Genomic DNA, 14,795 nt, shown 5'->3' with positions numbered 1-14,795 from the left:
GTTTGTGGGCCTGCCCCCTTCTTGGGGGAGAGACACTGGCTGCTGAGTGGGGGCTGGGGACGGGGTGCCCAGTCCCTGTGTGGTCTCTGTGAATGTTCAAAGTCATAGGAGTTGCTTTTTCTAGAGCCATTGCTGCCCAAGGAACTGTGGCTTCATTATGTAACGGAAGGGCTTAAAACAAGGCTCTATCCAGGACATGTTGCCTGCACTCATCACTCTCGTATCAACATATGCTGAACTGGCTCATGTCTGCAACTTCTAAAATATTCCAAACAGATACATTGTTTCCATGTACTGAGAATACCTTCATTAGATTCTTACAAAAATTCTGATAGTGGCCAGGGTAACAATGTTGCGGATTAAAAAGTGCCAAGTCTAAGGGAAGTCCTTGAGGATGAATATAAGCAACCACGTCTGTGTTTTGACTCTTTGTGCCACCCCAGTGCAAACTTTTCAAGTTCTTTCCTTTGTCTCTGTCTACACAGTGGTCAGAGACACTATCCCCTCTCCCTCACGGCTGAGCATTATGATTAAACGTCCAGCATCCCTCCTACCCCTCCCATTGAGCACTAGCCTTGCCACTTGTGAGCTGATCTCCAGCTTCAAGTGGGGCTCTGGTCACACGACCCACTTCCATTCCTTGCCAGCGACAAGTTCAGGATTCCAGGCAAAACCAATGTCCCAAGGGACAAGTCAGGAATGAGAGCAGGACTTAATTGGAGCCAATGAAATTCCAGAGAACCTTAGCTGGGGGCTTCTGGGAAATGTCCTGGAGACATTTTTGAGTCATTGGGCTTCCATTTAGAGAACCCAATACATTTTCTTACTGTTTAAACTGGCTGGAGCTGGGGTTTCCATTCTTTGCAGTGGACAACATCTTACATAACACATCTGAGTTATGGGATTTCCGCAGCTGTCTGCTACCTGGAGTCCTCACACCTGGTCCCTACATTGCAGCTAGAGATGATCCTAACACTCATCTGACCAGTCACCCCCATCTCCACTGTGATTACCGTTACTCGTATGCATCAGTCTCTCCAGCCAACACGGAAGGCCGCTAGGGCAGGGACCATGGCTTTCCACCCTTGGCCCAGCTCCCAGTACAGGGTGTCACAGACCCAGTGAGTTTTTTCTGTGTGAGGCTGGGGCAGGAGCAAACGAGGATTCTGTGGATAGTAATGTGCCAGGAGAGTGCCGCAGGAGTCCTCTCCAAGGGGCAGCTCGGCCCTGCCCTTCACGCTGCTGGGGAAGGAGAACCACTGCCTTCCTGTGCGCTCTGCAGTTCTGCCTGGAGATGCCAGGCCTTGTGGAAAAGCCTGGCCCTGGCTGCATGGCCCTGGGAAGGTGCTTCCCCTCTCTGAGCCTCAGCCTTCCTAGTGTGTAAAGGGGAGAGGACTGGATCGTATCGCCAAGGATTTTACAGAGCTTTCATTTTATAACTATGATTAAGCTGTAATTGTGGGGATGGGTCTGAGGACAGTACAGTAACCTTTATATGATGAGCTAGTGGGAGAATAAATAATTGGATACTGGGCAGTCCATTCCACACAACCGGCCTGTCACAGATCACTCAGAGGCCAGCTGGGCTGTTGCCTCTGGAAATCGAGAGAGAGAGAGAGAGAGAGAGAGAGAGAGAGAGAGAGAGAGAGAGAGAGAGAGAGAGAGAGAGAGAGAGAGAGAGAGAGAGAGAGAGAGAGAGAGAGAGAGGAGAGAGAGAGAGAGAGAGATGAGAGAGAGAGAGAGAGGAGAGAGAGAGAGGAGAGAAGAGGAGAGAGAGAGAGAGAGAGAGAGAGAGAGAGAGAGAGAGGCCTGTGGGGGTTGGGTTGGGTGGGGGTGGTTCACAGGTCAGGAAGCATGAGGGGTCCGGCCTGGCATGCTCACAGCCCTTTTCCAGTCTAGTTCCACAACTGACCAGTTGGAGGAAGTCACATCTGCTGAGCCTCAGCTTTTTCATCTGCCATTGGGGGTGATATTGATGCCCTTGTGGCTCAAAGGAATAGTTGTGAGCTCAAAAGAGGATGCAGGTGTGAAAGGATCAAATTCAGGGAAAGACAACATTGACTGAGAGTGTTTTGTCCCAGACATGATGTCATTTAGGTCTTACAACACTCTGATAAGGATTATTGTCTTTAGCTTGTTGAGCAGAATCTGAGGCTTGGAGAGGGGCAGCTGCTTGCCCAAGGTCACAGAGGGTGTGGAGGAACTGACTCAGGGGCCTGCCTGACTCTAAGCCCATGTCCTCAACCATGGTGCTCTGCTGCCTTCTCCCCAGGGGCCTTTTCCCTGATGGCAGGGGAAGGGACCTGCCCAGGACAGGCATGGCTTTCAACCTGGGGTCTAGTTCTGACTGACTTATGGGGGGAGGGGAGAGTCCTGAGATACTGTGTTGAGGAGGATTCTGAGGCTGTCTAGATTTAGTGGGAACAGGTGCAGGGATTGATCTGTGATGTCTGCCATGGGTGAGGGCAGTGGGAGAGGCAGTACAGGAGACATTTTGCTATTCCTGGGTTAGACCTTGGTAGGGTCTTTTCTGGGCCTAGGAACCTGGTCTCCAAGGTGACTGTCTCCCCACATTCATGTTCAGCAGAGGCAGGATCTAGAGACTGAGCTCATTCTCCCCTGGGAGACGGGAGGAGCAGGAAGAGTGGATTGGTTGGGGCCAGGGCTGGCACCCAGCCGGGAAGGCAGCTCTGGGACTCCCTTGAGGCTGAGTCATGTAATCCACCTGCCCCTGCTGCAGGTGACCCACACTGGCCCCTGGAGGCAGGAGTGAGCACTGTGACGGGCAGTGACAGCGAGGGCTCCAGGACAGTGAGCTTCAGGGAAACGAAGGTGGGGGAATGAAAGCAGCAGGAGCAGACCCCGCGCTAGGAGGCCCTAGGTGTTTTCTGGACGACCACCCTCATTTTGCAAATGAGGAAACTGAGGTCCAGAGAACTTCCTTCATGGGGTTCATGATGTGTTTTACATTAAGTTTTAAAAATGTGGGATATGCTGGGTTGGCAGAAAGTTTGGCCTCCAGAAGAATGGGGCCAAAAGCCTGCCCTTCTCCCCCGGCCCACTAGCTGTTCCCTGGCTTTAATGTACTAGGTCGCCAAGGGTTGTGTGGGGATTAGAACCCCTGCTTACTGAGGTCTCTGGGTACCAGCTCCACTTTACACGGCCAGAGTTGAGATCCAGAGGGGACCTGGGTAGCCTGCGCACACTGCTGGGGTCACATCCCCAGGCCCATGTGGGCTCTGAGCATGCACGAGAATTCCTGGACAGCTGGTGAATAAATTCCAGTCCCCAAAGGCTTGGTGTGGGCCTCGAAAAGGTGACCTTTTAAAAAAAATATCCTCACCAAGGACATATATATTGATCTGAGAGAGAGAGAGAGAGAGAGAGAGAGAGAGGGGGAGAAACATCGATGTGAGAGAGACGTGCCAATCGGTTGACTCTCTTACGCACCCTGACCAGGGCTCAAACCTGCAACGGTTCTGGCACACAGGATGACACTCCAACCAACTGAGCCACTCGGCCGGACTGAGAAGGTGACCTTTGAAGCAGCCCCCTCCCATACGCCATCCCCAGTGCTGCACAGGGCACCCACAGACCACATGTTCAGAAACATAGCACCGGCTGTGCTTTCTAAAATCCCCCACTGAGAGCCCAAACTTAGAAACTTCTGGATACTAGTATGAAGAACATTCTAATAATAACAGAGTATAGTTATGTAACACTTAGTCCACTATCTGCCAGGCACTGTTTCAAATACTTAACGTATTTTAATTCATTTAATTCTCACCACAAGCCTCTGAGGTAGAGACCACTATTGTCCCCATTTTACTGGTGAGGAAATGAGTTATGGAAAGCTCCAATAACTTGCCCACAGCCCTATATCTGGTAAGAACCAGTTAGCTAACTCCATTATAATGACCATTATTATTATTATTAATTAGTATTATTATTATTTTTTGCCCCTGTATCCACCTGTGCCGACACTGCCCTGGCACATGGGAGAGGTGGCCAGGGAGCCTGCCCGCAGGCAGGTAGAGAGCCATGTGTGTAAGACTGGGCAGCTGAGAGATCAGGCAGCCCCCAGGTCTGTTCCAGAGATGCAAAGATCAGTCACTGGCTTTGCCCTGAGCCCCAGCCAGGTTTCTAGATGCAAATCTTGGCTGTGAGCTCAGGGAGGGAGACTGGTGGGCAGTGCCTGGCTGAGGCTCCAAGGAGCTGGCCGGTGTGTGTGAGGGCTCCCACCTGGCAGATCCAGTCTCCCTGTCCCTGTCCAGCACCCCAACAGGACCCTCCGGGGCTCCTACCTTTTTCCCCTGGGTGGCTCCCATGACACGAAGTGGGCACCAGGCCTGGGTGGGCCTCGGGGGCCAGGTTGGGGGTCCTTCCTGCTGGTGCTGATCTCAGGAGCCAGGGCCCAAGGGGCTCCCTGGGCCAGCGCCCCCCATCCTCTTGCAGCACATTCTCCTCAGGCACAAAGGCGGCTTTCACAGCTGCTCCTAAGCCTGGAGCTGCTCAGACAGACTTAGGGTGATTGGTCTTGACAGAAGGGCCTGATGTCCCCAGGTGGCTCACACTCCCTCCTGGAGTTTCTGTGGCTCGTCACTTCTTAAACCTCTGCCTCTCTCTCGAGAAGGGAAACCAAGGCAGCTGGGATTGGGGAGAAGCAAAGCAATTCTTCCATTGTGCAGTCAGCCAGCAGCTCAGACACAGCAGGTGACATCTGGCCAGCCCAGCGGGCAGGACTTGGCCTTCTTGCCAGGCTGGGCACCGGTCAGCAGATGGGGCCCGGACAGCGGAGGCTGCGTGGGGCGGCCGGGGCACGGGCTCTGGAGGGATGTGCGGGGATGCAAACCTCAGGCTGGAGTGGCCCACTAATAAGAGGTCTTTGAAGAAACTTGTGGCAGATTCTGACAGTAGAATACTCCATTCAAGCAGCAGCAGGCCAGGTGGGGAGGGCAGGCGGGCAGGCAGGTCTGAGCTCAGGCCAGGAAAATATCTGGATGCCAGATTCCAGGCCAGGGGCCAAGTTCTCAAAGTCCCCCCTGGCAGTCCCCTGCTCCTCACTCTCCAGCCTTTTCCTCCTCTTTGTTGCCAACATGGGGCAACATTAAGGCTGGGATCCCACTGGCCACAGCTCTGTCCCTCACAGTTGTGTGACCCAGGGCATGTGATTTAACCTCTGAGCCTCAATTTCATCGTCTGTGTGTGGGGTCGGATAATCATACCACACAGGGTTGCTCTGAGGGCTGAAACAGGAGGGTGTGTGTAGCTGAAGTCATTGCTTTGTTAAAGTGTAAATCAGGTCATGTCATTCCCTGTTTTATAATCTTCCTCTTGACCAGAGAGGGAGAACAATGGCCCCACCCCATGGGGCTGTGAGGACAAAATGAAGTAATTTATGTGGAACTGTACCGCACATCTTTGGACAACAGCAGTTCTCCATAGAAGTTCGGTGCTGCTGTTATGATGGTGTTTATACTATTGATAAACCCTCTGCCCGTTGGCAAGTCCCAGGTAACCAATCCATTAAGCACAATCCCTTTTGCAAGGGGGAAAACTAGTCACCTTTCCCTTTCTTCTGGCACAGTGCTTGGCCCGAGGTGGTCGTGAAGAGTTAGGAAATGGCAGTGTGGTGAAGAGTCAAGGGTTAGGCATACTAGATCCGACTTGCCCACGGAATGCCCCCCCCCCCGCGCCCCCCCCATGGTTCACAAGATGATCATGGTTCACACATAATCTGTCAAGTCTTGCTTTCCACTCGGACCTCACTTCCCTCTTACCTATCTCCCTGACAGTTCCTGGATCTGACCATATTTCTCCTCACCTCAGGACCTTTGCATTTCCTGTCCTTTCTGCCTAGAATGTTTCCCATCTCTCTCCCTTGACTCCATTTATTGAAAATTACATAATTCTTTCTATCCTTCAGGCTCAGTTATCACTTCCTCATAGAGCTTTTCCTAACCTGCTATGCAAAGTTCTATCCTAGTCTTTCTGTTTATTATTTTTTGTAAAATTTATCAGCAACTCAAATGATATCATTTCTGTGTTCATTGTCTTCCCACCAGTAATGGCAGCTCCACAAACACTGGGACCTGGTCTGTCTTGTTCATCAGGTTACGCCTGGGTCCAGAACAGTGCTTGGCACATTGCAGTCACTCAGTAAATAATGCTGAATGAATGAAAAATTAAATAAACAGTGTAAGTATGTAGAGTAATTAACACAGCCCTGACTCATCTCCAGTGCTCCCTGCAGGACAATTATTAGTACTGTTGTTGTCATATTTTCCCCAACACCCATGCACCCTCCAGTCAAGCACAGACGTGGCTTCTTCCTTCTGCCTCTTCTTCTGGGTCTAGCCTCTGCTGCTGCTGTTCCCTGTTCCTTTTCTTTCTCTTCCAGCCACAGCTGGGGCACAGCTTCTGATTTTCTGCCATAGGAAGAGTGTCCCCCATGTTGTAAAGGGCAATGACAAGATGGGCAGTCAGCCAGCGCAGTAAAAATGCCGTAAGTCAACCCTGAAGACCAAGCTCCTTTGGCAGCCACCCCAAAAGTGTCCACTAGCTTGGCTCTTGGTGGGATGGGAAGATAAAAGGAATTTTATACATTTATTAATTTTTCTCCATGTGCTTGGAGTCCTGCTGAAATATGACTTATGAGCTGCATTGAAAGCCTGGTTGACTGGAGTCCATGACTGGCTGGAAGTCTGAAACCTGGCACCTGGCAGGATGTGGGTCCAAAATGCAACATTGGAACCCCATGCTATGGGCAGGAAAGATGGGAGTGGTGGTCTTGTACCCTAGCCTCGGGCCTTGCACGGAGGAGGTGCTTGAGATGCAGACGCACGATTTATGAAATGACAGTTGGTGGTGAAGGGTCAGGGACCAGGTGGGTGTTCTAGGTCCAGCTTTGCCCTGTCTCACTGTGGGACCTGGGCACAGCTTTTAGCCCCACTTTCTCCATCTGCAAAATGGGGATAAACATCTTCTCCTTCTTGATCCGTAACCTTGTAGAAGGAAGCAAGCTTGAAAAATTTGGGAAGGTTTTGAAGAGGAGTTCTAAGTCTCTCAAACTCACTCCCTCTCTACCTTTCCTCAAGCAATGATGGTGGATATTGAGAACATTGATTCAGAGGTCCTGAGCAATTTTCAAATGTCTTCAGAAGCATTCAGGAGGAAGAGGAGGAAGTGGAGGGGGAGGAGGAGGAAGAGGAGGGGGAGGAGAGAGGGGAGGAGAAGGTGGTGGTGGGCTCATTGTATCTTTCAGGATAGTTTTAGGGCTAGTGTTTCTGGAAAGCCTGTCTCCTTTAGTGATGAAGATCCACTGGGATTCTGATCCTTATTCTCAGGCTTCTTAGCTGTGTGACTTTGGACAAGTCACTGGACCTCTCTGAGCCTCATTTTCCTCAGGTGTAAAAGGGAATAACAATGGCCCCCGTACCCCATGGGGCAGTGAGGATGAAATGAGGTAATTTATGTAACATTCTGCACCGAGCATCTTTGGACAACAGTAGTTCTCCATAGAAGTTAGGTGCTGCTGTTACAATGCTGTTAATAATGGTGATGGGAAATACACAGCCCATCGGCAAGTCCAGGGTCACGAATCCATTAAACACAGCATCTTTCCCAATAACTGGGTGGGCTTGGGAAACCTGGCTGCTCTTCCCTTTCTATCTTGGGCTCCCACCTACTGGCAAGGGCTGGAATTACAGCCACTGGAAAGAGTGCTGTGACTGAGCGAACAGATGACCAACTCCCCCCTCATTGCCCATCTTCACTTCCCCCGAGAGAGAGGAAAGAAAGACATGTTGACCAGAAGAGGGTAGGGAAATACAAGCCCCAAATTCTGAGGCCGTGAGTAGCTTGCAGTGATTCCTGAAGTCTTGTCCTCCCTGATGAGAAAATCAGTCCCCAAGTCTTGTCAACTTTACTTTCTGAATGTCCCTAGGACTGGTCCCATTTTTTCCGTCCCCACGCCATCTCCTGGTCACTGCCACCATCCTCTCTCCCTGGATGAGTCCACCCTTCTCACTGGCCTCCCTGCCTCTACTGATTTCTTCACTTAGCAGCCAGAGGAAATTTTTTTTAAACTGCAAATCTGATCATGCTGCTGCCCTGCTTTAATCTCTCAGTGTGTCCTCGTGGACCCTGGACAAAGTCCAAGCCCCTCTTCCCAGCCCACAAGGCCTTTTAGGTCTCACTCCTGTGCACTCCACCCTTCTCACCTGTCCTCTGCCCTCCCAGGCCTGTTCACGCTGCTCCCTGGCCTGGCACACTCCTTCTTCCCCTCTTTGCCTGGCCAATGCCTAGCATTCCCAAAGCTTCCTCCAGGACGCCTTTCCTGAATCTGAAGTCCTTTCCCCAGCAAGCCCTTACCAAAGCATGCTGCTCCTTGACCTGCACCGCCCCCTGCCCGGCCCCCAGACTATGAACATATGAGTGGGGGCTGTGCCTGGTTTTCCTCACCACAGTATCTCCAGCGCCCACCTAGTCGCTGCCATGTAGCCGAGGAATAACAACTGTTGAGTGAGGAAACTGGCTCTTAACAGGTAATAATAGTCTCAATGATATAGACAACTCTCTACAGCCTTTTTCTGGGACTCTGACCTGCCCCATCCTGAGCTGAGCTGGGCTGGGGGTCCCTATAGTGCCCTGGAAATGATGTGGAGGGTCTGACTGATGTTGGCCACCTTGTGATGCCTATTTCAGGAGGGCCCAGGGGGCTGGCTCTGGAACGCTGTCTCCTTGGCGGCTTTGGTGGTATAGCTGATGGTCTGTTGGGCTCCTTTTCCATAACCCCATCTGGAGGCTGATCCACTGAGCCCGGCCCTGGTCGGGGGTTGGGTGGGAGGCGCATGGCCCACCATCTCTGCCTTGAGTTCCCCAGTGAGCAGCAGCACGTGGCCTCTCTCACAGGCTCCTTGCTCTGAGCTTTTCCTCATCAAGAACTGATCTTTTAATGCCAACAATTCCTGCAGACCAGTGGTCTTATCTCCTAGATCAGACCCACGCTCAGTCCCATCCAGGGGGCCGTGCCCACTGCCTCATCCCAACATTTTCTCAGTCTCCCATGAGGCATTGTGCAGTGTAGCGTCTAGAAAAGTACTATGTGGTTTCTCTTACAACCAGGTGGCCACCCATGTCCTTTTAAAATAGTGGCTACCGAAACCATGGTCCCTATGACTTCAATTAAATTTAGCTTTCAATTCTAGCTCTAGAAATCATCTACCTACCTACCTATCTCCTTCAGAGACCTAGCCCTTTTCCTGGATAATCAGCAACCCCCAAGGCAGCAGAAAGAAGGAGCCCAGACCTGACTAGTGGTCACAGGGTCTGGACCTCTGATAGGCTAAAGATAATGTCTTGACCTACATTATGTTTCAGCTCCTGAGCCCTAAGGTAGATTGGACAGAGAGACACTGGAAAAGATCTCTAAACTGTCCTCAAGACCTGAAGAAATGATTTATTACCCTTACCTCACCTCTAATCAATCAGCTCCCAGCATGGCCCCAAGCCCCTATCCCACAGTGTCTTGTGACTTTGCCCTATGTAACCTGTAACCTGCACGCCATTGGGGAGTCCTATCTTCAGAGCATAAGCTCCCCATCTTTCTAAACTGCAAACCCCTGCTCATACATGTCATTGGGCCAGTGCTTGCAGGCAGGCAGACTCAGAAAAACACTGGGGTCCCGAGAGCTTTGCTTAGTTCTTGGCCATGAACTCTTCTTGGAAATCCTTAAGGTGTCTTTTTAAAATTTCATAAGGTATTCTTGCTTGTTGTAAAGAAAAAAAAAAAATCAACCGTACAGAGGTAGTTTATGTTTATAAAAAGAACTTCTTGCTACCCTCATTCCAGAATGGGTATCTGGTCAGATGTTTTTATTTATTTATTTCTCTTTTTTGACAGCTTTTGGTGATGTGGCTATTTCATCCTATTTAATGCACACCAGCCCCTGAGAAACTGACATAATCTCCCATTTACAAGGGGGCACTGTGGCTCACAGAGGGGACACGGCGTGCTGGCTCAGTTAGCGAGTGGCAGGCCAGCGCTCGGGGCCAGGCCCTCTGCCTTTCCGTTCAGCCACGTGGCCTGTGGTGGGTCATGACTGGGTAGAGCAGCAGTGAGTCAGCTGACATAAAAGGAGGGCTTGGAAGCCCTTCCTGCAGCTTTTTTCAGTTAGTCCTGGGGGTCAGGAAGGAAGGCGCTGGGGTTTAGTGGGAGCCCTTTGTCAGCGCCTACTGTCTGGTGTGGGCGGAGGGCCTGGCCACTTGGAACAAAATGGGAGGAATGGAGCTGGTTTGTTTGTTTATGTAAAGCTGCCGAGTGTTATACTTATGTGGGTGTCCATGTAAGTGGGTAGTTGGGGCTGCCAGCAACCCCCACTTTTAATCTCTGGGCGTGATCTGCAAGTGGGTGGGGCAGGAGGGGGTCATGGGCCTGGCCAGGTGGCTGGCCAGGCTCCTTCTTTAGCCAAGCCTGGTCAATGCGTCCCATCAAGCTTTTATCATTGATCTTGAGCTCATTGCAACTGCAGCTCATGTCCCAGCCTGCGTGGCTCCTGTCAAAGCTTCCCATGCTCTGTCCTGCTCTACCTCAGATCCCCTAGGCACATTTGGAGCCCTGCCTGTCCCCAGGGCTGGGAAATGGTGAGCCCACACCAGTGAAGTGCACAGGACTTCAGCTTCTGCTGCTCTACTGCTTGGGGCATTTGCATTGGGGCGTGGACATCTTCTCCATGAGCCTTGCAGTCTTCCTGGCACACACTTCAGGAGCCTGAGGGCTAGTGCTTTCTGCTCCCAGGATTTGGTCTAGGGCCCCCTGGCCCTCATCAGAGACCCCAGGTGGGGTCTTAGCAACTTATCCTTTGGGCCTCATTGTTTCTGTGGGCTCTGATGGCTGGTATCAACACCTCTTGGCTAAGGCCTCTCTGTGAAGCTCAGATGACCACTCTTCCCTACACAGCACAGACAAGAAGGGCCCAGGAATTCATGTGGGCCCCAACACCAGCAACCCTCCCACAATGGCTGATGGGAGGTAGTACATGAGGATCCCAGCACCCTGACCCTGACTAAGAGATCTCTGGGGTGTGTGCTCTCCATGGATTCCTAGGGGTGCCCATGGATTAGGTCCACTCACTCACAGCACACCCTTTATTGGCCCTTCCTCTTTCCTGTCTTACTTCCCCAGGCTCCTATTGGTTTTTTAGAACCACTTCTCAAATAAATCTTAGGGGCTTCTCCTGGGGAACTTCATGAAGACAGCTAGGATGTTCTCCCTGAAGCCTGCCTTTCAGCCTGCTACTCTCTCCCACCTCTGTCAGAACCCCTTTCTTCCCTGTCCCCTCCAGCTCTCATTCTAACTGCAGGTGTGATGTTCTCTGCGTCCAGCGTCCAGCGTCCAGCCCTTGGCTTTGTTCATGTGGGTCTTACACCCTGTACTGGGAACCAGATTTTTTCATGCCTAAACAGAAGTCCCTATGAAATCGACCACTGTTCCAGCTGCAAACTAGGTGCAGAAGCTGTCACCAGCCTGTTCAAATTTGTAGCCTAAGTAATCCCAATCTAGGCCTTTTTGATCGAAGGAAGAAACACTGCACACTGAGTTCTCAAAAAGTTCATTCAATACCAGCAACAATATAATTTAATCCTGCCTCCGTGTGGGCAGCCCATCCTTCCTTGGGGGCAACGGTCAGAGTTCTGAGGGAAAGCACCCCTGTTCTCTCCACAGACAGCAGCTCTGGAAGGACCCTCCAAGGCTGGCTACCTCCAGGTAGGATAGCCGCCTCAGCCCAGGGGACGCTTTTGTTCCTGAAAAGGGGAGGTGCACAGAGAGTGCAAGGACCCTCAGCACCTCCATGTTGCTATGACCGGTCTCTCAGTCCCTCGTCCCCCGCTGTCCTTCAGCTCCAGCCAGTCCAGCTCGCGGCAACACAGAAGGAACTGCAGCAGCCCTAGACAATCTTCCGGGGCACACAGCCCTCCAGCTCTAGCAGCTCTGGCCAGCCCTCGTATTTGTTTGTTTCGGGGTTGTTCTTTAAGAACTGGAGAGTGAGAGAAGAGGGAGAAACATTGACAATGGGGGAGGCTGTTCGGGACTCACACCTGCTTTTGCATTGTGCTTTAAAACCTAAGTGCCTGTACTTACTTTATTCTCACCACTGCCCCGTCGGGAGCTGTGTTGGATATTACTAGCCCACTTCACAGATGGGCAAACCGAGGTTCAGGGAGGATGAAACTTGCCCAAGATTTCAGAGATGGGATCAGAGCCTAGTGGGGACAGTAAGGATAGGGGTGGGGCTGCACAGTTTAGCCTTTCTGCCAAATTCTCCACTCTAGATCATAATAACAATTAAAAAGGCATCTTAGCAATTACTGAATGCTTGCTCTATGCCAGGTACAAGGTACTTTATGTATTTAATTCCCACAGTAGCCCTAAGAAGTGCATACTATTATCACCCTGTTATACAGATGGGGAAACTGAGGCAAAGGGGCCTGCTTCTGGCCACCCATCTGATATGCACATAATGGAACTACTGTCTAATATTGTTTAATAATAATAATATATATATATATATATATATATATATATATATATATATATATAAATGATGTATAAAGGAAATAAAATTAGTTAAGATTGTGTTTAAGATGCCCAGGCTTACAATGTGGTGAAATGGGTCACCCTATACTGACAAATACCTAAGGCTCCACCCCTCACAATGTAACAGGTGCAACACAGAGGCAAACAAACATAGCCTGTCAAGATGAGAAGACAGAGAAGTATGGCCCAAAAGGCGGAACGGATCAAGGTTCCAGTGGGAGAACTAAGCGACGAGGAGATAGCCAACCTAACAGATGTAGAGTTCAAAACACAGGTGAAAAAGATGCTCACAGGCTTGACAGATATGCTTGAGTATGGCAAACGCATAAGGGAAGAAGTGAAGGCTATGCTAAGTGAAACAAAGAAAAATCCACACAAAACAAATGGTAAAGGGAAGGAAGCTGGGGTTCAAATCAATGATTTGGAACATAAGGAAGAAATAAACAGTCAACAAGTACAGAATGAGGAAACAAGAATTGGAAAAAATGAGGAGAGGCTTAGGAACCTCTGGGACAATTTTAAACATGCCAACATCTGAACCATAGGGGTGCCAGAAGGAGAAGAGGAAGAGCAAGAAATTGAAAGCCTATGTGAAAAAATAATGAAGGAAAACTTCCCAAATTTGGCAAAAGAAATAGACATACAAGTCCAGGAAGCACAGAGTCCCAAACAAGCTAGACCCAAAGAGAACCACACCAAGACACATCATAATTAAAATGCCAAACATTCAAGATATAGTGAGAACCTTAAATGCAGCAAGAGAAAGGCAGAGAGTTACCTCCAAAGGGGTGCCTATAAGACTATCAGCTGATTTCTCAATAGAAACTTGGCAGGCAAGAAGGGACTGGCCAGAAGTATATAATGTGATGAAAAGGAAGGACCTACAATCAAGATTACTCTATCCAGCAAAGCTATCATTTAGAATGGAAGGGCAGATGAAGTGCTTCCTGACAAGGCAAAAGAGTTTATTATCACCAAGCCATTATTATATGAAATGTTAAAGGGATTTATTTGAGAAAAAGAAGATCAAAACTATGACCATGAAAATGACAACAAACTCACAACTATCAATAACTGAATCTAAAAAATAAAAACAAAATCCAACTAAGCAAACCAGAATAGGAACAGAATCATAGGTATGGGGATCATTTGGAAGGTTATCAGCTGGGAGGGGGAAGTAGGAGAAATGGGGAAAAGGTACAGGGATTAAGAAGCATAATTGGTTGGTACAAAATAGACAGGGGGAGTTAAGAATAATATAGGAAAGGGTGAAGCCAAAGAATTTATATGCACAATCCATGGACATGAACTAAAGGGGAGTGAGATTGCTGGGGGAAGGGGGGTACTGGGCAGAGGGGAGCAAAGGGAAAAAAATTAGGACTACTGTAACAACATAATCAATAAAATATACTTACAAAAAATAAAATAAAATGCCCAGGCTTAGTTTATGAGACAAAAGTGTAAATGGCAATATCTGCAGCTGGAATAACTGTGGCTAACCCTTAGGAAGAAAGAATAGATTCTAGATGCTGCTTCTCACCCCTAGTGTCCCTTGTGTGGCAACACATTACACGATGGTTTTAATCACATCACCATCTTTGGTTCATTTTTCTGTGATGGGTCCCAGACAGCTGATTATAAGATTCAGGTGAAAGATGGTGCTGACTTTTCTCTACCTCCGTGCTTTCCCTTTGCTGTCTCGGGCCAGCTTTGATCGGTCTGGAAGCTGTGCTTTAAGGAGGAGCGGCATCTGCCCTGCATCTTCCTAGAAAGTCCTGTGCTCACCCCTCCACGCCCCACCCAGGGACCTCCCACAGGGACCTTCTGGAGATCCTGGCCCCAGCCTCTTGAGTTCTTTACTCAGAAGGTATAAACAGAGGGTCCTTTCCTTTTTGCTTCCAGCACAAGCTACTTCATATTATTTCTTTTTTTGTTTTTTTTTTAAAGTAATTTCTAATTACCTGAATACATTCTCTTAGAAACACAGGCATACAAACCAGGCCCACATTTTCCAGACAGGGCAAAACCCCCTGCAGTTCCATCATGGTCCCGCTCCCTGGTCTTCAGCATGTGGCCTCCTGACTCTGCCCCTGCTCTGCTCCTGCAGCCCCTGCCCCTCTGGGCTGCTGGCCAGGTGTCTGATCATTGCAGCACCTCCTCCTCCCCTGCTCAGCCAGGGTGGCTATTCTAAAAGTAG

General features: G+C 49.8%; 2 protein-coding genes across 3 annotated transcripts in view; both read right to left on the bottom strand.

Moving 5' to 3' along the window:
• Positions 1-4,506, bottom strand: part of FAM107A (family with sequence similarity 107 member A) — a 59,067-nt gene extending 54,561 nt beyond the window's left edge. For both annotated transcript variants that reach the window (XM_090283909.1, XM_090283911.1), the window contains exon 1: positions 4,305-4,506. In XM_090283909.1, the coding sequence (XP_090140035.1) occupies positions 4,305-4,328 (24 nt within the window). In that variant the 5' untranslated portion in view covers positions 4,329-4,506. The remainder of the gene's footprint in view (positions 1-4,304) is intronic.
• A 7,090-nt stretch (positions 4,507-11,596) lies between these two features.
• FAM3D (FAM3 metabolism regulating signaling molecule D) overlaps positions 11,597-14,795 on the bottom strand; it is a 33,753-nt gene continuing 30,554 nt past the window's right edge. The window contains exon 10 of the mRNA XM_090282943.1: positions 11,597-12,038. Coding sequence (XP_090139069.1) covers positions 11,949-12,038 — 90 coding nt within the window. The 3' untranslated portion in view covers positions 11,597-11,948. The remainder of the gene's footprint in view (positions 12,039-14,795) is intronic.

This window comes from Furipterus horrens, unplaced genomic scaffold, assembly GCF_987537825.1.
Source record: "Furipterus horrens unplaced genomic scaffold, mFurHor1.1.pri manual_scaffold_7, whole genome shotgun sequence".
NCBI classification, from domain to species: domain Eukaryota; kingdom Metazoa; phylum Chordata; class Mammalia; order Chiroptera; family Furipteridae; genus Furipterus; species Furipterus horrens.
The sequence above is the reverse complement of the archived record's forward strand: the minus strand, read 5'-3'. Positions and strand labels throughout refer to the sequence as shown.